Source organism: Perna viridis, chromosome 11 (genome assembly GCF_037379345.1).
Source record: "Perna viridis isolate PV_CMFRI_1.1 ecotype Kerala chromosome 11, ASM3737934v1, whole genome shotgun sequence".
NCBI lineage: Eukaryota > Metazoa > Mollusca > Bivalvia > Mytilida > Mytilidae > Perna > Perna viridis.
In genome coordinates, this window is record NC_142455.1 from 1328231 (window position 1) to 1351722 (window position 23492).

Below are 23492 nucleotides of genomic sequence, written 5' to 3' on the forward strand. Positions count from 1 at the left end.
TGCGATTTACGTATGTTCGCTACTCCGCTAAAAAATAGCAATGATTTCAAAAGGTTGGGAAATGTTTTAAGATCGAACAATATAAGTAAATAAAAAGTGATAGGTCAGGATGCTCGTTTTTGAAAAATACACACACGTGAAGATTCGTCCAAAAATAAGAATACCAATCCTATGGGAATCAAGGGTAATTTAAGCTCTATGGGGATTTTTTTTTGTCATTTACACCATATAGTGTGTAATGTTTTTTTTTTTTTTTTTTTGCTTTATAGGAACGAGCACATATTTCCATTACAGATTAAAAATATTTATTCAATAAGAAAAGGTCGCTACGATGAGAACCAATATCATGTTTCTATCTTGGTACTGTTAAGATCCTATTCAATATATCTCTTCATAACATTATACGAGGAACTAGTTTTTTTTCATTTTGATTTTTTCTTTTTTTACTCAGTCTACGTCATTAAGATTCGGTCGTGTTTTCTTTCTGATTATTCTGTACTTCATTGTTAAATGTTTCGTTTTGATTTATTTCTTATCTCTTGTTTTCTTAGTTTCATTTTTCGCTTTATCTGCCTTTAATTCCTACTATAATCAACGGTTTTGCTTTCTTCATTGGCACCTTCATTTATTTTTTATAAGATATACTCAGCCGAGTTTGTTAAATATGATAATCATGTGGTGCTCGTTTCAAATGATAATCATACGGTAATCATATAATCGTATGATTATCATATGATTCATATAGGTTAATTTTGCTTGATAATCATTTGTAAACTGAACCATATGATTATCATATCATGATCAAGGCATATGATAATTATATGCTTCAATTTATATGATTCTCATGTGTTACACATTTGGCTGTGTGTGTATGTTAGTAGTGATAACATATAAAGCGTGTTTTTAGACTTTATTAAAATTAACGGACTAACAATAAAAATTGGCAAAAAAGTGTGAAAAAACAATGTTATAAATATTAAAAGGTTACACAAACAATACTTTTAGGTAATCGATTAAAGAAATGTTGACAATACTTTCTCATACCATATGAAAGATTCCATGCCAGGTGAAACGATGATATTCTGTATATCGGAATGTTTTGGTTTCAATTCTTACTTCGCTACATCACGGCAGTATGTAACCACCCAGTTCACCCTATGCTAACAATACTATGCTTTTTACGACATACATGTATTTTAATACCAAACTGGTGAGAAGCCTTTAAATGGTATTTGTGATCCAAGCATTATTGTCCAAATTTCGCGCATAAAAATAAACACAATTCAAGAAAAGGATGCACTGTAGAAAATATTGGTGAATTTCTAGACAATGGTAAATCTTTCTGAAAGACAGTCAATGTTCAAATACACACAATAAAATGAATCTAACACTGGAAAATGTCAAAAACAGTTGTTTTTTTTATATTTTATCGGAAATATGATCATCATAGATCACTATATGTAAAACACTTGTGAACTTATGCTTACTATGACATATGTTAAAAAAAGGACAAAGACAGAGATGACCAGGTTACCGTCAACAAGATGTAGAAGTGCGACATATATATATATTTTCGATCCCACGATATATGGGGCCCCATATATACTAAAGTTGAGTACAAAATATCTAGTGGCTGTGATTTATATGTTACAAGAATACTCTCCCCCCTCCCCCGCTTGACTAACATTCACCGTAGTAACCCGACCAAAAAAAAACGGTATTCGCAAGTTTTGGGACAAAAGCAAAACGCATGCGTAATACTTGTGGCTGCATAAAAATCTCCCTAACAATGAGTTTACATATCCTGTGTTTGACACGTTACAATGTGTTTGAAATCAGAGACATTTACGTACAATGGAATATTCTGATACATGCATGTGATTCACGTGATACATGATACATGAATTTGATTCATGCACGCATTCGATAGCTTCATCTGTTGAGTGAAGGCGATAAATTACATGATCTATATACATAAAATTCACTTGATACACATATCGGATGCATACTGTAACATCAGTTAACATGAAAACAAAAATACATGTGTGTATTCTACCCTAAAAAATCATGTTAATAAAAGGTTCATATATAGGACTCACGTCAAACAAAAAACCACGAATGGCACATTTTCACATACAAGTTAATGGAATATTAATGTTAATATACATGTTGGGGGAAGTGTAACAAAACAGTCGAACACAGACAAATAGACGGTTAACACGGTGAGCTAGTAGGGCATCTCAAACATATCACACGCTGAACACACGTGCAAATAGTTGTCTTACTTTTATTATCGATTCCAGTCACTTTGGTTTTGATAAGTCCAAATAATACTGATAAAGAGCCGGTGTTGCCCTGAGGTCCACATAATGCCATGAAAGTCGTAAAGAAAAGAAATGAGAAAAGCAGTGAAATACCAACAGTACTCATAACAAATATGCCAAACTGGAACAAAAATTTGATCTTGGCAAACAACATAAAAGTAGCGGCACCAAATGTCGTAATTGCTCCTGATATGACGGAAAGACCCATGCTTTCAAGCATGTCCTTGACTCTTCCTTCACGTGATGCGTAAACAGATGTTCTGTACGCTTCCGCAAGATGTACGACGTAATCAACTGAAAGACCAACAACCAAACACAGATTCAGCGATTCAAGTACCTGAAAAATATACAGTAAAAATAATAAATATTATATATATAATTAATCCTGATTTGTAATAAGTCTTCCGATTGGTTGGTTCTCTTTTGACAACCAAGATTATTTTGTATAAACTAATTTGGTATTGTGAAGACATTAACGTCAATAGGTCCGCGTTTAAATAATAAAGAACTGTATGAAGTTTTGATTATGAATCAAATTTTAATTTTGACCACTCACTTTAAAGAAACTAATTTTTAAGGATGAATTTTTAATTGAGCAAGTTGTGCTTGCATAACCAACTTTAGACCAATTACGCTTCAATTGTCTCAAAGTTGGTATAAATATTGCATAAAGAGAAAACTTGTTATAAGTAAAAAAATATGTTGACTATACATTGTACCTCTTCATTTCTTACAAGATATGTAGAATGCATGCATAGTCATGTGATAAAGGGAATTTGTGAACAACTTCATGAAAATAATGTGTATATGGAGAAAACTGTCACTGAAGACTGTGTGGTGACCTGTTGAAGTTTAATTCTTCGTTTCTTGGCTTTTGGTGGATGACTGTCTCATTCGCAATCATACCACATTTCCTATGTATAGTTTACTAATCCGCAGCATTTTGGAAAAAAATAGTGACCACTGACCCATTGAAACCCTAATAATGAATTAAGAAGCAGTGTTTTATATATATATTTAAAAACCAGACAGAAGATGATTCATCCATGTCGAAAACCCACAGAGTTCAGTTTTATTTCTTGTTAAAAAAAAAACACTGACCACAAATCCAGCCTGAGTTTTTTTTTCATTTGGTTGTTGCGCTTTTAAGATAAAAATCATATATATTTTTAATGAAATTGGCATTTTGCAAGAGTTATCGTTCTTGTTTGGTTTCATTTGTAAATGTTAGTGGGAGATATATGGTTTTCTAAAAAGTGCAGATCTAAGTGCAGAAATGAATATTGTTATGCCAATGTATATTTGGTAGAATTTCCTATACCATGAATCACTTTACCACAGGCAGTGTCTTAATTGCATGTGGACTGGTACTTAAGGTGACTCTACAGTGAAACATGACTTAATAATACCCTGCGTTAGTGTTTGTTAGTCTCGTTCTAATTTCAGTTTCCTTACGGGAATTTCCAATATAGAACAAGTCTTCTACTGAATGCCTTTTTAACACTTTAATCATGTAGACAGACATGTAGATATTTGTCCTTTTTATCAGTATTTTTAAGGGAAGAACATTTTGCTATTAATACTGAAATTTTGTCAATAAAAAATCCTCATGCATTTAAATGATAGATTAGGACAAATTCTCTTGAAACAAGGATAAACGTTACGAGACTTACATACCCTTTTACCAGAAACCTTTCTGAATCAAAACATTTTTCTGAATCCCTATGCATTTAATTTAATTCCGTCTAAACTAGTATAATCAAACGCTTGCATAACATAAACAAACCTTCAATCCGGAACGGCTTCGGTTTAACAAACCGTCCATCCGGAACGGCTTCGGTTTAACAAACCTTCAATTCGGAACGGCTTCGGTTTAAATACGTTTAACTGTAGAAGACAGAGTTCATTCTTTCCAAGATACTTAAACTTACCCCGAGTTTCCAGCCAGCCAACGGTATGATACCAACCACAATGGTAGTCACCATTCCAATACAAACAGTAGCTAGCAAGCCTATCACAATGTTCAGTGTGGTGAAAGTCAATATTGGGAACGCCAGAGAGATACCAACAGCTATACCAACCACTGCCGAGTCCACCAAAGTCTGCAAAAAATAAAAAGTAAATTTTGATAAACTGTGTCGTTTTTAAATACAAACATGGCCGCTAACTATCGGTTGTAAAACTCTTTAGATTTTAGGAATTCTAAAAAAACTGGTATTTTTTGCATTAAGAACCACTGGATCGATACCGCTGCTGGTGGACCTGAGATCCCCGAGGATATTCACCAACCCAGTAGTCAGAACCCCGAATTATATCATATTTTATCTACCCTAGTAATGAAACCTAGCAATATTCCAAATTTAAAAAATACGTGAAACACTGAGGCTTCATTCCTTGCATTGCATACGGTAGAAGCTCTCGTTGATGGATTTGGTATCCTCTTTCGATAATTTTGGCTTTGAGCACTTCTTGTATACAAATAATATTTTGATCTTCCTACATATTTGATTTTAATGCTGCTGATGAGAGGTTACTCCTTGAAACACGTATACAGCAAATCTAAATTTACTATATATAAAACCGGTATTTTTTTGTATATAAGCAGTCTACCAAGACTGGCAGAAAAAAGCAAGTAATTGTACATAATGTATGTATTTTTCCAAGAAAAAAAAGTTTTATTAAAGTTTATAGTTAAAACTTAGTAATCCAGGGAACCAAGATTTTAGTGGAAATCAAAAAAAAGTAATCCAGGGTCAGAGACCAGATATGGAAAACAGACATACACAACAAAGAACATAAACTTGCCAAAATAATACATACAAAGTAACAAAACTCGAAAATCACTTTAATTGGGAGTATGGACCAGGTGAACCCGTAGGTTTATCGCACTCTACTTGTCTAGGAACTCATAAAAAGTCAACGTCGAATTTCTCATCAAGTCAAGACCAGGGTAGACGAAAGAGGAAAGGAAAACTATGACACGTTGAACAAATCAGTTCTATTGGTACAAATGGATACAACGTAACGATCCATGAGTTCAGGAAGACGACCATTACGGATACTAAGCTTAATTATTAAGTCAACCTCATAAGAGTGAAGGAATAGGTCGGTAAGTAAAGAAGCACAATTTGTTCCCTTTGGAATGCCAACGGTGTGCTGAAAAACGCACCAACCACACTGGACAAAAATGTTTACGAAAAATTCGATTATTTTGAAAACATCTTTTTTCAGTTAAATAGGAAGATGATTTGGAATTAGTTTTAGAAAGTATGATGAATCTCTACCAAAAAGCTATTTATTTGCATCTAAGTGTACCGTCTTTTTTTTAGTAACAATGCCGTATAATGTTGTTGAGTCGGGATTTTAACTGAGTATGCGGAATAGAAAATATAAAGGGTTGAAAACAGGTTTTAATGCCATTGTATTCCGATAATAATCTTGAATTGAGGGTTTCCAGAAGATCTTTTGAATTTTTCAGGATCCAAACTACTAATCGGACAAGTGAAAGTTATATTATACTTGACAGAAGGACAATCAGCTTTTAATCATTTTTCATAATGCATTTATTAAAGGACAACCTAGATTTCAATTTGGGCAGCTAAAATTTTCATGAACTTGTCCAATAGGACGAGGTTCATGAAATATAAACATCATACCCTTGAGCTATGGATATTATGAGGCAAAACGAAAGCCTTCAAGCGCTTCCTTTCTCCTGATTATACACCGACTTTACCTCCTGAACTTTAATCCAGTGCCATGTATTCAGAGTTGACTGAAACCCACTCTTAAGTGAAGCTGGCATCTTACCTACCTGAATTAAAAATAAAAACGCAAATAAAATGAGAAAAGAGCTGATATATTTTTAATTTTCTTGGAAAAAATAGTTGCATCACAGAAAAACTTCATTGAATGTGTTAGGTACAATAACCTTAGGTAGATAAACAGTCTGTACATTTAAATAAATGTAATGGAAAAGATACATGTACAAAAAAAAATAGTCGATTGACCAAAGACCTAGATTAACTTAATTCTAGCTATCATAATTACCTCTTCGCCTATGAACGTTTGCCACTTTTCATAGACTGGTTTCCCATCGGGGTACCCCAGGGTGAAGTAACTCATTGTTGTGTTGATTTCAATTCCAATGACCTTTAGCTTCGTTCCGTATACCATTCCTAAAAAATTAAAATGAAAGATAGAACGAATTTAACGAAAGATTTGAATAAAAAGATTTAGTTTGTATGTCACCATGTACTTACATACGTTCACATATAAAACAATTTTGTTGCTTTTATTCCAGTTTGTAAAGATGTGCAGCTTGACGATATAGACCTTGTTGTGTAAAGTCGATAAGCACGCGTGACATATACTTCCCGAGGTCCGGCAAAGTGTATATCGAGCATGTTCGGCGCACGCTCAATGTAAACTTAATATGTTACTCCTTTTTTTCTGTACAAAGGGGAACAAATCAAATTCGGAAATAAAAACACTTCGATTCATTGCTAAAATATAAATGAATAGAGACGTTGCGCGACACCAGTTTTTATTTATTTATTTTTTTTTTTAAGCTAGGATAGTTCATAGCAAATGGATAATTTCTTTAAAACAAAGTTCATATGTATAACATTCAATACTATTACATTGTATGAGAAAGATAGTAAGGGCAAGAATTTTAGATGGAATAGAACAAACAAAATAGAGACACAAAATAAAAGCTCGTAGAAAATGGACTCAATGTATGATGGAATGATAGCAACTACAGGCTTGTCTTTGTAGGAATTTAGGAAACGTTTATTGGCATGGTTTTTGTTCATAGTGGCTGCTGTCTGTGAATATATACTAACCATAGGCTTGAGCAGGGGGTCTACTAACAATTTTGGTGACACCTGAAATTTTCTCTTCACCAATTAAACGGTCGTACATCCAGTAGTCCGCTGTTGATGTTGCTTGGTAACCATCACTCAGCCAATAGGATATCATTATCTTAAAAAGAAAGAATAATGCAAATTTTAAAAAAAACTATATTCTGAATCTTCATGTCGCTGTATACACAGGCACTCGGTGGTACGAATGGTTCCGACGACCAAAATCGACTCATTGATGAAATGCACGTACCCCGAGTCGATTTTTTTACGAGAGGTATTATGCATGTATTTGTGATATTATCAATGAATGGATCCAGGAACTTGGGAAATCGAAAATACGATTTTTTGATTACATAAACGAATTAGTTTTAAACAAGTACAATCTTTAAAAAGTGATAGCCAACGCAGTAAAATCTTGTGCTTTTTCCTTATGATGTTCGACATTTCATTAAAAAAAAATAATAACACACGGCACGCAATTTCGATGCAGTTTTTTATCACTTTTTTTCAGTTATCAGTATTTGGTTAATCGGCAATTCACACGGCACGCAATTTCGATGCAGTTTTTTTATCATTTTTTATCAGTTATCAGTATTTGGTTAATCGGGAAATTGCGATCAGGTGACTTGCGTTTTTATGGAACAGCGTCTTTAAGGTCGAAGGATAACAAGCGAAACTATATATGTTTTACTGCTGTCACGTATCTTCATAGTATAGACCTATTGTAATTTTACTTCCAATAACAGATATTTCAAGCTTTTCGAGACGAGAATATTTGATAAATCGAATAGACCTTGCTTTGTACTAATACAACACACAGAGCGACATTTTTATTGTCCTTGTTCACGAAAGTAAAGGCTAGACGATTGGCATGGCACCACACTCGGGCACATTACTCTGTAGAAACCTCGAGCCAAACAATCGGCACTCGGTACAAATCTCCTACTGCATGCCTATCGGAGGAGCATTATAGTCTTTATTACGACTGTCGTCGATCAAGCACGCCAACTTATCATCATGCTAAAGATGATCTTTTTATAGTTTGTAAATTAAAGCTTTACCTCTAAATATCTGTCGAAGTCCGCCGGAAGTGATGACGTGTCATAAATATGGTTGTTGTAATTCATGAACGCCAAAACACTTGTGTTGGTAAAAGGGAAAGGTATCGGTATATTGATTCCTGTAGCAGCTACCATGTTCTGTTAAATCAAGCAAAATTAAAACCATATAGAATTGCAATAAGGTGATAACAGATACCCTTGCTATCTATTCTTTTAATGAAAAAAAAAGAATATAACTCCTCAAAATATGAATCCCATATTAAAATTTGGTCAGTATTATTTTGGCCTGGCAATGCAGGGGAGCACCCAATGAAAGGTTCCAGGGGTTGAACCAACTACCAACCTTATTGTTGGAAAGTTTGTGTCAGTGTTAATATACAGAGCTGTCAAAAATGTGCGAATGATAGTCTTGAACCCTCTTTAAAAAAATTCTGAATCTCATCCCTCCTATTTAATAGTTTCTGGACCTCCATCCCCAATGCAATGCATTAATAATATTCAACTGTCATTTGGCTGGACACTAGAATTATATGAACGAATCAACGGAAGAAAGGACATACTCCGACTTATCAGCAATTAATTAGAAGGCTGTAATTAGAAAGTATGGCATGGTTAATTTGTATATTTTAATTAACGGAATTTATTTCAGAATATGTAAATCTTCATAATTTATAAATAAACTTTTAATGTAGTGCATACTTTTTTCCTTCTTTGGCTATAAACAGAATAACAGTTGACTGTGATCAGTAGTTGCAGAAATAAAGGGGAAAAAATTGTAACGAAAAAATGCGCACGGACGGACGGGCGGACGGATGCTATGATTACAATATGCCACCCCTTTTTCAAGAGGGGTTTAAAAATCCTATTAATCTAAGTAAAATTTATTTTTCATTTACAAATTAATTTACTGTCATATGCCTCATTGCAATAAAATATCATTTATATAATATCGTAGCTGTAAAATGAAGATCAACATTAAAGATATGACACTTATTTGTATACCTTGATGAATGGTGTACTCTTGCATTGAAGCTGCGTGGATGAACATGTTTTTTATGAATTATTAATAGATTATGTAATTTCTAAATCGTTTTTAAAATGTTTAATACAACATTAATAGGGAGTTCCAATTCTATCCGATTTGATTCATGCTTTTTAAGTAGCATTCCAGCTAAGAATCATGCAAAAGGTGATACATGGATGAAAAGCCTACATATTTTTATTTTTGAAATTTTGTTTAAAATGCTTCAGTAAACAGAAATTAACATTTGGTTTTTCGTATAAACCGTGCTCATAAGAGATAAAAATTGTATAGAATGTACTGTAAAATTCAAAATTAAGGGAGATAACTCTGTAAATGACACTCAAATACAATAACATCTATTGGATTTTCAATGTTGATTATCTCCTAAGAGCAGGTAGATTTGAATGAATAAATACACATTTCATAGTATAGACCCGTAAAACAACTTAATTACAAAAATACAAATATGTAGCCTTTTTTCGGGTGTATCACATTTTTTCAGATTTTGCATAATTCTTACAAAGACAGCTACTTAAAAAACGATGTTATAATTTTATCGTTATCCGCTTGGCTGATACTCAGTAAAAACAAATTTTATATAAGCAACAAGGGAATGCCTAAATATTAATACATACACAGCCCCTTTTTCCTGATATTACATGAATGTATACTTGTCTAGCATTTTATTGTACATATAACGTAAAATTACGAGGACCCTCTTTAACGTCGGGTAATGTTACGAGGTCACTGTATAGGGAGACGTTTTAGCATTACCATATTTTTAATTACTTATAAAATCACATGGAAACTCTAAACCTTCAGTTTATGAGAAAACTACATTGTTTTGGAAGATTTGAAGGCGTTAATCAATCATGTGATGGTAACAAATTAATTTTACTGGCGATGCGCCAAATGAGTGTAATTGATATTTACAACTATCAATTTAAGATTGGTGAAAATTCGTCAAGTGCAAAACAGTGACCTCCATTCGTATGCAATTCTTCGAATTTATATTAGCATACTAATGTCTGTAAAAAGGCAAATAAAAATCTATTTAGAAAACTTCAAGATCTGCACATGCGGAAAACTTGAGGATGCCTGACAGTGTTTTCTTGGACAATGTTTTTATCCCTGAAACATGAATATACTATATCGTTTTCCTCTTTCTAATCACAAACATCAAAGTTTATTTTCATTTTACATTTTTAAAAGACTCTTGAGAGACTATGAAAAATGTTATTTGTTAAACAAAAAGATTCAGTATACTGGTACTTAGTAATACAGGGTGTGAAAATCAATGGACTGATTCAGACATTGAACTGCATTATGTGATTGCAATTGTTCTTCAATACTCAAAACTAATCTGGTTCCCTGGTCAATATCATAAGCGACGCTATATTTGACAGAAATTTGTGGAACGAAAATATTACACGGGTTTCCAGGTTATGGTCAAAACGTATTTGTCAAGCACGCTGCGACGACGCAACGTTGTATACGAGGATGGAAGTTGAATTTCTGAATAAGTCCAATGGAATATCCACAATAAAATAGAGTAATGCTACAGACCGTCCGTTCGTACGTTCGTATTTTGACATTTACCTGATAATATTTATACATGTCCGACATAAAACAGGCAATTTCAGGTTTGTTTGTGATGGCATTTCTCTTGATCTTGTAGGCATCTATCTCTGAATCTGTAAGATTATCCAGTCTATGACATAAGTTCTAAAATAGAAAGAAAAAAAATGAACGAAAACATTAATTTCAGAAACGAGGAACATAACTCTTTGGAAATTCAAAAAAAAAAACAGCGCGCGATTCCAAAGATCGGAAGCCGATAAGGATTATCGGACTAAATAAAAATATTAAGTCGTTATAACGACAAATTTAATTGTCGTTTCGATGCAAGATGTGGTATTTTCAACATGGCTATATCTTATATCAATATGGCAATATCTTTATTTCAACATAGCAACAGATTCATTTCGATACAGCAATGTATGTACTTCGATCTAGCTATATCTATTTTTTCAACAATACTTATGCATCTATTTTTTTTCTAACAAGCAATACCTCGATACCAGTATAACTATTATTTTCATTTCGACATACTACTTCAATTCTTGCATAGATATGTCGCAATGTCGACGTACTTATGTCGATATAAACACAATATGTTTTTTTTTGTCCAGTGACCCTCTGTATCGAAGCAACGCTTTACTTCGAGGCTAAGATTAGAACGATATCCAGATCACGTGGTTCAGAACTTGACCAAATCTGGAAGCAACTCAAATAGAAACAATAAAATGCTATATTATATGTTAATAAGAATGTAATTTCATATTGGCCCTTTTGATTCATATTTGCCCTCTTTTTTCATATTGGCCCCGTCTAGATGCCCGGTTTGAATTCATATCAATTGGTCAGTTTTTTTGACATATCAAACTTTTTTTGGTAGTTGGTTAATAATATATGTTAATAAGTATGTAATTTCATATTGGCCCTGTTTTAGGTTTGATGTCTGTCATATTGGTCGAAGCAGTCGTATTGGTCCCGAGACATCGCCGAGGGCCAATACGGCTGTCGAGGCCAATATGATTGACCGAAACCTATAACTGGGCCAATATGAAAGTACATATTTATTGACAATTTTATCAACCAACTCAACTAGATGATTTGTAGAATAGTTGTTTTCGTGTTTTACCAAGAACATGTGTGTTTATTTACATTGTTCAGTCTTAAATATCTTTTTTGTATAAAAAAGATGATTTTTTTTTTGTGTTTCTGCAGCTTTTAGTTCTGGTCATCAAAGTTCATTAAATCCAATTCTAACTCAAAATGGCGGCGTCAAACGACCGGAAGTTATGATGCTGTATTGGGCCTGGTTTGATCCATATTGGCCCCGTATAGATGCCCGGTTTGAATTCATATCAATTGGTCAGTTTTTGACATATTTCAGCGTATTTTGGGTAGTTGGTTAATAAGCAGTTTGTAAAAGTTATGTAACAAATATATCATATAAAAGTAGACGAAAAGAAAAACTGCTACATTCGTGTATAGTATGGTCCAAGTACATATGGACGGTGCAAGTTAGCAAGCGAAGATATCTTAAGGCAGAGTTTGCGCCGTGTCGATACCGGAAGTCGTCTAGTTGTCCATTTTTGTTCATGTGACCAAGAAGACTGATTACTGTGATTTCCTGTTGTGCTTTAGTTCAACACAACGAAAAACAGCTTAAATTTCAACACTACTATGTGTGACAAATTCGACATGTCAGTTCTACTTTATTCAGAAAACTTCACTGTCATATAAAACGACATTAATTATTGAGGAATCAAACAAAACAAATACCAGTGGCGGATCCAGGGGTGTAGGGGTTTGTAATTTTCATGTGTAAAATTGACAAAATGGTAAGTATAAATGTTCTACAATGTAGCACCCCCACTTTTTCTGAGGAACCCTTGGTGGCACCACTCCTTTTCAAAGAGTCTGGATTGGCCCCTGAATGCTGACGTACCATAAGAGCGATTTGAGCTTCTTCTGAGGATGCATCGAAATCATCCACCCATTCTGTAACGCCTCGACAATAGTCACGTGACTTTAGATTGCAGGCGTCCATATTTTGTGGCTTGACACCCCAGGATAAATGAATCCGTGTTTTCTCATCCTCGTAATTTCTTTGGAACCCATAATAATGCAGTTTGTAGGCTTTGCCATAGTTATGAGATTCCCTAAATATTTCTACCTGTTAAAACAAAAATAAGTACACATTTAGTTTTCTATATGGGTTTTAAGAAAGATGTGTCTTGGAAGAGGTGATAAACTGGCACTTTGAAACAAGTACTATCTTTAAAAAAAGATAACCGACGCAGTAAAATTTGTTCTTTTTTACTTATAATTTTCTACATTTCATTCAGAAAATAACACATGGGATGCCATTTCAATTTTCAGTTTTTTTTTCGAACGCCCCTAAGTTATCAGTATTTGGCCAATCGGGAACAGAATTGCAATCAGGTGATTTGCGTTTCCATGGAAGAGCATCTTTAAGGTCAAATGACTATACCGACTGTGTCGGCAAAAACGTTTGGCTATAAAATGTACATATAACAAAAGCGAATTCACTTCAAATGCGCTACAAACTCGTATGTCGAAATCCAAGTTTTACAATTGAGAGGATAGAAAAATATTTGTAATTACGCGGGATAACCAGAAGGAGAATATAATTCATATGTCAAGATTGCTCTGTAATTCGAGCGATTACAATTAACTACATGTACTTTTATTCAGAGTCGATCTGTATGTAAAAGCTACCTATATATGACTATGTACAGTGCTCTTACTTGGAAGGTCACTGAAAACAGATTTTGCTATAAATTCACGCTGGTTCTACTGTAAATGACTTACCTGGTTACTGTCGGGTTCTATGGTAGTAGCACTGTGTATGAAGAAGATTGAAAGTCCAAAAAAGAAACATGGAGTTCCTATTTTCACAATTCTCTTCGTCATAAAGTCATAAAATCCATTTTTTAGAAAAAGAACTATTTTATTGCGATCTTCAAAATGTTTCTTCAATTGTTTTTTCCTTGATTCACCATCCTCACTAGTTTGACTAGAACTGTCGTCTGCTACAGTAGGAAGTTTAGACAAAGGCGGTAAATATCCTACTTTTGTGTGAGAGCGCAGAGAGGTAGACACTAAGGAAACCTGGCTATAAGTTCGTTCCGGTTTTTCAAAAATTGTTTTTTTCGAATAACATTTGCAATGAGAAACAACCTTGTCAAACAATGGTTTTACTGCTTCAGAATAAATTAATATCACAACCGGAAAACAAAATAAATCAAATAAATAATTAACACCAACGAGCAATCCAGAGAATATTCCGAACGACGAAACCGGAAGTAGAGGTGAAGGAGCGCTGACTAGAAATGCTGACATAGTTGTCAATGACGTCACAAAAGTCGTTTTGGCAGCTTTTCTGTAACATTCTGAAAGACGATGGGCTTTGGACGGAAATAGTTTTGGTCCAGAAAGTCTCCATGTATCATAGAACACAAAAACATCATCAGCACCAATACCAAGAATAATAAAAATAGATATAATATGAAAAAATCCAAAATACTCATATTGAAAAACAAACCTGTAAATCAAATTTGTTAATAAAAAACTAGTAAAAATACTAAGTATTCCAAAAAATGTAATCCACACCGATGCAGTCTGGAACAACATGAATAAAAATATAAAACTAAAACTTCCTATTGCTAGTTTCATATCGGAAAAGCTCTGTTGTATTACGTCATACTCAAACAGTTTAATACTCATGTAGTACACTGACATGTGACCTTCAATAATATCGTCGCGAATGCGCTCAATTTCAGGCCTAACATCATACACTTGATAATCCGACAATGATTTTCTAAACGGGCGCAATGGCCATCCAAAAATCAAAAATAATCTCGTTAATTTCGGCTTTGCACTTTGAACACAGGGGTCATAACCCTTTTCAAGAACTAGTTGTATGAATTCTTTAGTTTCGTTAAAAATTGTGGCTTGACACAAAACATGAGATACATTTGCGAATGTCTTCTGATCAAACGCAGCATCGACGTGACTGTACGTACCATCTAAAAGACGCATAATAGATATCGGTTTCTGGCAAGTACCAAGATAATCTGTTTTAAGGCAATAATACGACTGAAAATTTTCAAAACCATACAGTCTATTTTCAGTTGTGTTGAGCAACTGGAGATTAGTGTCGGAGAAAACGTCGTCGCCTTCAAATATGACTTCGAGCGTGTCACCATGGCGACCATTATACCAAAATGGCATCGTTACGCCAATTACAGGTCTAAACACATGGTACTGGTACTTCATAGAATCTCTCCATGCAATATCTTGTGTTCTGTCAATATCTGTGTATAGAATGAGCGGAAGTTCATCAAACTCAATCGGGAAAACTGTATGCCCTGTTACCATCAATGATACTGTCGTTACTATAACCGATATATGAAGAACCAGAGTACAAACTGAAAAAAATAAAAAATTAGACAAATGAGTATCGTGTTTCAGACATGCGAATATGTCTTGTCACGGTTTTGTTTGCTTATATTTAAATCGGCGACGACGACAATGGTGATTAAAAGGGTTGTTTTGTTCTCTGGCCGAACTCAAGCTAAGGCCAATACTATGTTCGGTCAAGACACGGTTCATTGCATTGAAATAGAAATATAAATTTTTAAGATACAAAAAATCTAAGTATGACACAACGTTTTAAAGTTAAGCTTTGATTTTCAAAGTATGTATCATTATAAAATTCATGACGTTGCAATACTATATCTGATCAGTGTAATGTGTAGTCACTGTCTGTACAGTTATAACATCACAGAACGTCGTATATAATTCTCAGTGATTTATGTATATTTTGTTTAAATATTCCTGGAAATTATAGTAATATTTCTTCGGTTAAACCCTTGTTACTGAAAATTTAGAGTTGTATCAAACAGCTCTAAATACTAAAGTATGCCCAGACGACATTCATAACAGTCATCTTAAACAATCGCTTGGGATATTTTATTTGATAACGTACATGTACTTTATACATTGTATATGTAGTAATGATATACGATAAGGCTGTACATGTACATCCTCTGAGTAATACTCAGTGGAAGTAAATACAGTATTCGGATAGATTGTAAAAGCAGTAATCATAGGTTTACTATTCCCCCTCCCCCCCCAAAAAAAAAATTATAAAAACTGTGTATTTCATCGGAAATTGCTTTTTAAGCGATTCAAATGCCACAAACGTAGTTGGTCTACTCTTTGGATGAACTAAAGGCCCCTGAAGGTTGAAAACATCAATTTCCATCGCAGACCTGTAATCGCTTCCTGATTCACTACGTGTACGTATCACTCCGCAAGCAAATGTGCATGTTGGCGTGAAAAGGTTAATTTTGAGACAGCGATTGGGTAAATATCAATAAACTGATCCTAAAAATTAATAATAATGGAATCCGATCTACAATGGGAAGCTTGGATTTTTGTGCAATTACGTGTTTAGAAAATCACGAAATGACGTCAAAGAAACTGTTTACAATCCAAAAGAATCATTTTAGACAACATTATAAACAACTACAAGTATGTGTGTTGGCAGATTTTCAGCATATTAAGTGATGGAATCTGTTAGAATCAGGCAAAATTAAAAAAATAAGGAATCATGCTCAGAAAAAAACCGCAAGAATTTTACAATTCAAAAAATAGTTAATGCTCTATTTAAGATGACATGACAGTTCTTTCGTCTTAGAAGTGTCAAAGGGTGCAGAAAAGCTGCTTTAAGTTACAAATGAATAATAGGGAAACGTAAGTTATCTCCCTTTAACATTGATGGCGAAGTTTGCAATGCATTTCAGCATTTCATCTACATGTAATATCTCGAACTGGCATTACTTTAAAAATGAATGCATTTCTGCATTTCAAATAACATTTTGAAAAAAAAAAAAAGATTTCATAGAAAGACTTTTGTTTTTTTTAAACATGAATTGATTGTTCGTTCGTCAGAGGATGCAGAGTTAAGAGAGGGTTCAAAGTTGCCAAAGTTGCAATAGAATAATAGTTATCTCCCTTTAGAATCGATCATGAAATTGTCATGCATTTCTTAAAATGTATGTTTCGAATTGCAATTTCTGCATTTCAGGTAGTATCTGGATTATATAAGATTTTATGGAAAGACTTTTTATTTTACCGTGATTCCCCCAGGCCTGATTCTTACAAAGAATAGCAAAGAAAATTGAAAATTGATTTCTGTCAATCATTTGGTTTTAACAATTCAACTAAATCCTCATTGTAGTATTCATGATTTCGTATGAGAATGTTACATGGGTGTTCATTTAAGAATAAATTATAGTAAATGGGATTGTAATTGTTCAAGGTACATAAGTATGAATCTAATTCGTAAGTGTATTACATGTTATGGTCGATGTGGTACATGTGGAGAGGCATTGGGGCTCGAGAGGGGGTCCGGGAATTGGAAACTCTTTAAATTTATTGGAAAAACGTTTGGCAATATATAATAAAACGATGGCCTGGAAACCCATATTTATATTATTTTTTTTTACATTGGAACCCCTTTTTCTGATGAATTTCGCCCTGTTCATACTATATTTGAATTAAAATACTAGTATTAAAATATCTTTAAAGCTGCTCCATAAGTAAAGGTGTAGGAAGAGAACAAGGAACATTTTTGGATATTAACCCTTCCATTTTCCCAGAGAGAAACAGATTGGGTGCCCCATTAGATGGTAAATCCAGGTGATGTTTCGAGGCTTGTCTCCCCCTTCATGGACATTTAAAAATCGTGCATTACAGTTGAGGGAAATGATAAATAATGGCCAAGAACCCCTTTAGGAACCACAATGTTTACACTCCCTTGTTCAGCACATGTCCTTGAATAAAAGCAATCACTTGTTCATGTAATTGGTTTTTTTTTAACACCTGGTTTCATATCATCAATGCGTGACAATACATGTACGTCTTGTTACATTTTATTATTCCAAAGGACAAAGACGGTGAGGTACATTGGAGAGCAATATTAAACGGTATATAGTAACAATACAACCAATATTATATAGCAATAAGTATAAATTCAATAAGAGATTAAGTGTCAGTCCCTGTAAGAATCAGGCTGAAGATGAAACATAGTATAAAAAAACATTTTGATAGTGTAATTTGTCTATTTGCGCCGTCAGAATCAAGGAAAATAAGATTTTCCATATCATGCTGGATCATTAAGTTACAATTTCATTGAAATACACTGAAAATGAACATTTCAAGGGCAGAAAACTTTATCAGAAACCTCATTTTCCTAAGATTCTATTGAAAAAAATCTGCCAGTGATGCAGAGATAAAAAAAAATAGTCTTTTCAAATAAAGAAAGTATTCTTGAGTGATATTAAATTGTCAGATCGGTGGGGTTTTGGCGTGCATGTTTCTGATTTTTTCCATTTTGCCTGATTCTTAGAAATACTTTACACTTAAATCACAAAGGATTTATTTTTTAAGCTTTGAAGCGACAAGTTTTGTGGTATTTTGGTAATCTATGAATACTGAAATAAAAACATTCTAAGCGAATGTTCGGAATAAGCAGCGGTGAATCAAGACATATTTTTCAAAGTAAGCCGGAAACTTATCATTGGGAGCTTTAGTCTATAATTTGTTTATTTTATCGAAATTTTGCACAAAGTTTGATAAATAACCTTTTACAATCAAAGGAGGAACCCGGAACCTCCTCTAGATCCGCCAGATCAAAATGTTATCGCAACATAGAACGTAACCACTGTATGGAATGAAAAATAAAAATGATTTTTTTTTTGCCTTAGCGAAGTGTAGAAGGTTGCAAACATTACAAAAAAATGCATCTAAAATCCAATCAATTACTTGTTGGCAACAAAATTATTCGTAAATGGGAGGTACCTGAAAATCATATTTTAATTGATTAGTGGGGGGTGCACGTGGATTTATCTCAGCCTACATACTACTTTATTTCTAATAATTGTTAAAGGCGAACATATGTATACCAACAAACATCGTAGCCTTTCAAACTGGCAATACATTTAAAATATTTTATAGGAGTGGAGGGTGGTGGTGTTCTTTAAATTGAGAAAATGTGAATTGACCTTTTGTCCTTCTTACAACTGTTACGATTGCAATTTCATTTTAAACGAACAAGTTCAAAGGTCAGCAGCAAGTCAATTATAATAGCTTATCTAACAGAACCTTTTGTAAGTAACAACATGATGTTTGATAACATTATATAAACTTTCTTTAATTTCGATTTCGACGCCCGTATTTCAACTTTGAGATTGCTGGTCTAGTTAAACAATTACTCAACAATTTAAATAACATTTATTTTGATAATCGTTAAAATTAAGTAACAACTTACGAATTTAACATCACCCCCTAAGGGTGGTTTGCCAAATTAACGAGACTGAGTACATGTACATGTATATACGGGTTTGAAACTTTTCATTTGTAAACAACAGCTGTGGAGATTTTCTTCATTTTTAACACAGAATTTAAGTTGCACGCAAAGTGGATAATAGCAGCTAGACTTAGATAATGCTCATGAAAGTCCGATAACCACATTTATTAGAAAATTGTGTTGATTTCGTGATTTTTCTTTTTAAAAGTTGCCAATAGCAGACCCCCATCCACCGACCCCCTTCTACATTCCCTATTTCTAGAATCGCCCCTGTCAATGCATTTTAAAAATATTTTATGTATTTACTCATAGATCTAGTGAATATAAGCAATTTCAAGTTAACATGTTAGCACGTGTCACGTGTCCTTCAAAACAAACAATGGTCTATTTATAGCATGATTTGACTTCCACGTGTTTATTTGATTTGTTTATTTTATTTTAATGTATTCATTTAAAACTTTTAAAGTACCGTGTGTACAGACTTGCATTGATAGCACCCCTGGAAATGAAAACAAATTTTACAATTTAAAATGTACTTTGGTTTGGATGAACTTTTGCCCCGTGATCGATTGCACGGATTTACCTTATTATAAAGTAAATGGTATTCATTGGTTTTGCAATTCAATATACATTTTGTCTATTAAGATCTATAGACATGTTGGCCGTTCAAAGTCGACGCTGTGAAAACGGTTTTTAGGTGAGGCATGTCTTTTCTTATTTAATTGTGAAATACTTTTAACAGAGCGAGGGGAAATGAACTACCATGTTTTTATTAAAAAAAAACCCATTTATTTAAGATAAAAATTTAGAAACTGACAAACATGACTTAGTAAACGTTTTTAAGACAAACTCATCATATTTAACAGAATTTTATATAAAAAAAAACGGGGGTTTCGATCCAGAAATTTAAATAATAAAAAAACGTTCCAGGCTGTCATTTGCTCATTTTTGTCAAGATTTTGCATAAATTAAACAAAGTTTTCCAACAAAAGTGACTCCCTCTGGATCCGCCATTAAAGGGAGATTAATTGCTCACCGATTAAGATTCTCGCCATACTAATAAAACAAACTTTCAATTATACAATTTCTGAACATTCTGGTTCCATACATTGTATCATCACTATCAATTTTGCCAATAACCCCCACCACCCTACATTCCAGAAAGAAACAACGTCAAAATGTGACTGTTAATCCATTTGATATAAACCCTGCTCTATATGTCATTCTTGCAACAGCAAATGTGCAAAGGCAAACCAAGTGAACAGGCAACGTTTTGTAAAGTCGCCCTGGTTTTAAAATCTATACTCAAGCTAAATACATAGTTCGACATCTAAAATGTCAATTTAAGGTATCAGGGGCTTTTTATGATCTACTTATTAACACAACACTAATCTCCGGGTATTCGATTCAAGACCTTTGTTTAGGCTCGGATTAAAAGAAAAGGATTTGTACATAAACTAATCAATAGCGTTCGATAAGAAAGATTTCACTAACGACCAAATTTTCTTTTCAGTATTCAATTGTCAGCATTTTTGACCTAAGATTACGTAAGATTCTTTTGTGAAAGCTAAATGGATTTTAAACCTTTTTGCAAAAAATGTTTTTGAGTTTTACACAATAAAGAGATATCATTTTTGTGCTTTGATCGAAAACTTTGCTTTTAACTTTAATAAAATACATGTTTGAATATTCAACATTTTTCCGACTGGGTCGAGTTTCAATAAAAGCCGTTCTAGAACCATGGTTCTTTTTGTTATATTTAATGTTCTACAATGGCATGTTTTTTTTGGGGGGGGAGGGGGCTCCGAGATTTTGAAAAGAAGGGTTCTAGAAAAATGGTGTTCAAGGCGATTTTTGCCCAAAATTTGCACCAAATTAACCATTTTGTCTAAAGGTGGGGGAGTCTGAAAGCCCTGATCCGACACTGTGTTTAAAGTCCAGACCTTCCTTTCAATACAACTAGATACATGCAGCATAAACAAGGACGTTTTCCAAATTATTGTACGAACGGTGAAAATAAAAAAAACAAAGACAGAACTTACCAAATGCTATAACAGGGTGTTTTGTGATAAAGACACAATATTTCAGCGGTTTTTCCTCCGGCTCTCCCTTCTTCTCGTGTTTGCTTTCTAGCCCAAAAGGGCTGACTGATGCCGACCCTTTTTTGAGATTTATAGTCCTTAAGATTCTCTTCTTCTTCTTCCTTTTCTTTTTTGGAACCGTATTGATTCTCTCAACTTCATTCCAAGTTATGGATGGATCAGTCCCAGCGGTGTGGTTAAGTGTAGATAAGGATGCATGGCCGTTCATTGAATATTATTATCCACTCATTTTATTCTTACTGAACTCCTCAATAAAGAATACACAAATTGAATCCTATTTCGAAATTATGATGACTAGAATTAATTAATACGGTTTTTCTTCTTTTAAATCTTCTTCAATGGAAAACTCGTTAAGCGTGCGAATTATTGGTCCGATTTATTTTATGGTTTTTCGTACAAATTTCCTTTATGTCGGGTGAATCTAGAACAAACAGTTAAATGCTTTTCCGCGAGGATAAACTTTTTAGTGCAGAAAAATTTCCATTCAACTCTTCAGCGTTTAAAAGGAATTCTGAACATGTCTATCCGGTCATGTGGAGTCCCAATTACGGTCAATGTATTTTCATGTATGTGGAGAGTTAATTATTCACTAATTAAATATTCATATATGTGGTCATGGACTAATGAAATTATCCCCTGAATATTCAATAAAGCGATTAAGTTCAATTTCATTACAGCGGTGTTATTAAATACCCATTTATCACAGCGCGTCGGTTTCATTTTCAATTTTATTAAATGCCAATTTAGAGATGTTCAGAAAGCGCATTGATTTGCTCATATGTCTATACCGTAATCACTGTCAGCAATGAGTAAATCGGATATGTTGTAATGGGGAAATCAATGAAAAGCGGCAATATTGGTGACAAAATTAGACATTTTAATAAATATATTTATTTTTTATTTATAATTAAATAATTTATTTTTTATTTATAATTAATTTATTCAGTTTTTTTTCTTCAAAATATCAAATATACGTTAAAAAATATGTTTGCAACATACATGTATACACACTATTTCAAGAGAAGTGAAAAGGAAATTTATTGCGGGAACCTTTTGATTATTTAAAAAAATATATTAATTTTGTATGTATCTTTCTGTTTCTTGGTATATGATTTATGTTAATTAATAATTTACAAGTTTTAGTCGCAGTTCATAAATAAATGTCATTAGGGTAACTAAAAATACGACAATCGATTCGTACATAATATCTAGACATAAGTGTTGGTATCCGACATTGTTTAGGACTACTGGAATCCTTTTTATTTCCATCTTATCAGTAAATTTACTGGTGCGGAGAGAGAATCGAAGTTTTTTATTTTTCAATACAATAGTTCAAAATATAAATAATTACGCTTCAAAAAACATTTCAATATCATGGTACTGAAATTTTACAAACTGATAAATGAAGTCTTTGAAGGAATGCGGAAATGAATGCTTGTTTTTTCTTTACGATAACGCTCAAAAAAAAAAAAAAAAAAAACATGTTCTCTCGAATTGCAAAATAACAGAACGATTTATACACTGATGACCTGAAAGAGTAAGCATGGAATCCGTCTCCTTATTTAGGCGCATTTTAATTAAAAAAAAATATAGACTTCACAGACCATACCAATGTACTACAATTCGACACAAAGCTCTGATGTAATTTATATCCGTTTGGCAAGGTTATGAGGATTGGTATTTTGTTTTTCATGTGTATTAGAGTCAGTGAACAACTGAGACTCTAGGGACGGATCCAGGATTTTATGAAGGTGAGGCGTAATTACGAGAATTAATATAAAAGGGAACCAGATTATGACATGTTTAACGAATGAGTATGATAAATTGCCATATTCAATACAATATTTGGCAGATTACACTTTTTTGTTTTTGTTTTCTTTGAAGAAAGAGGGGGACGTACGCCCATTGCGCCCTCACTTAGACCCGCCCATGGACTCTGGCGCATCCCTACCATGAAAGTAAAGTCAAACCAATAACACGTATTTTGGCCCTCGTTTCCACACGGGGCAATGTGAGTGTTTGATGTACAGGTATAAATTATACCTACCTAACAACATTGGTATAAAATTCTGCAAAAAAAATAGGCCTGGCCCTGGTGAGTTGCTGTTGTTGCCACCATTATTTTGAAGTTTTCTCAAATCCAATA

At 33.5% G+C, this 23492-nt stretch overlaps 1 protein-coding gene across 1 annotated transcript; it reads right to left on the reverse strand.

The window, feature by feature from the left end:
• Positions 1–876: 876 nt before the first annotated feature.
• On the reverse strand, positions 877–22022 carry LOC148602269 (protein dispatched homolog 1-like). The gene is made up of 10 exons (XM_088553052.1): positions 21287–22022; positions 13679–15297; positions 12792–13019; positions 10874–10999; positions 8251–8388; positions 7169–7307; positions 6372–6499; positions 6058–6135; positions 4256–4426; positions 877–2661 (listed from the first exon to the last, which is right to left on the reverse strand). Exons 1-10 carry the CDS (start codon positions 21552–21554, stop codon positions 2215–2217), a joined length of 3342 nt encoding a protein of 1113 aa, XP_088409178.1. The 5' UTR covers positions 21555–22022; the 3' UTR covers positions 877–2214.
• Between the last annotated feature and the right edge of the window lie 1470 nt (positions 22023–23492).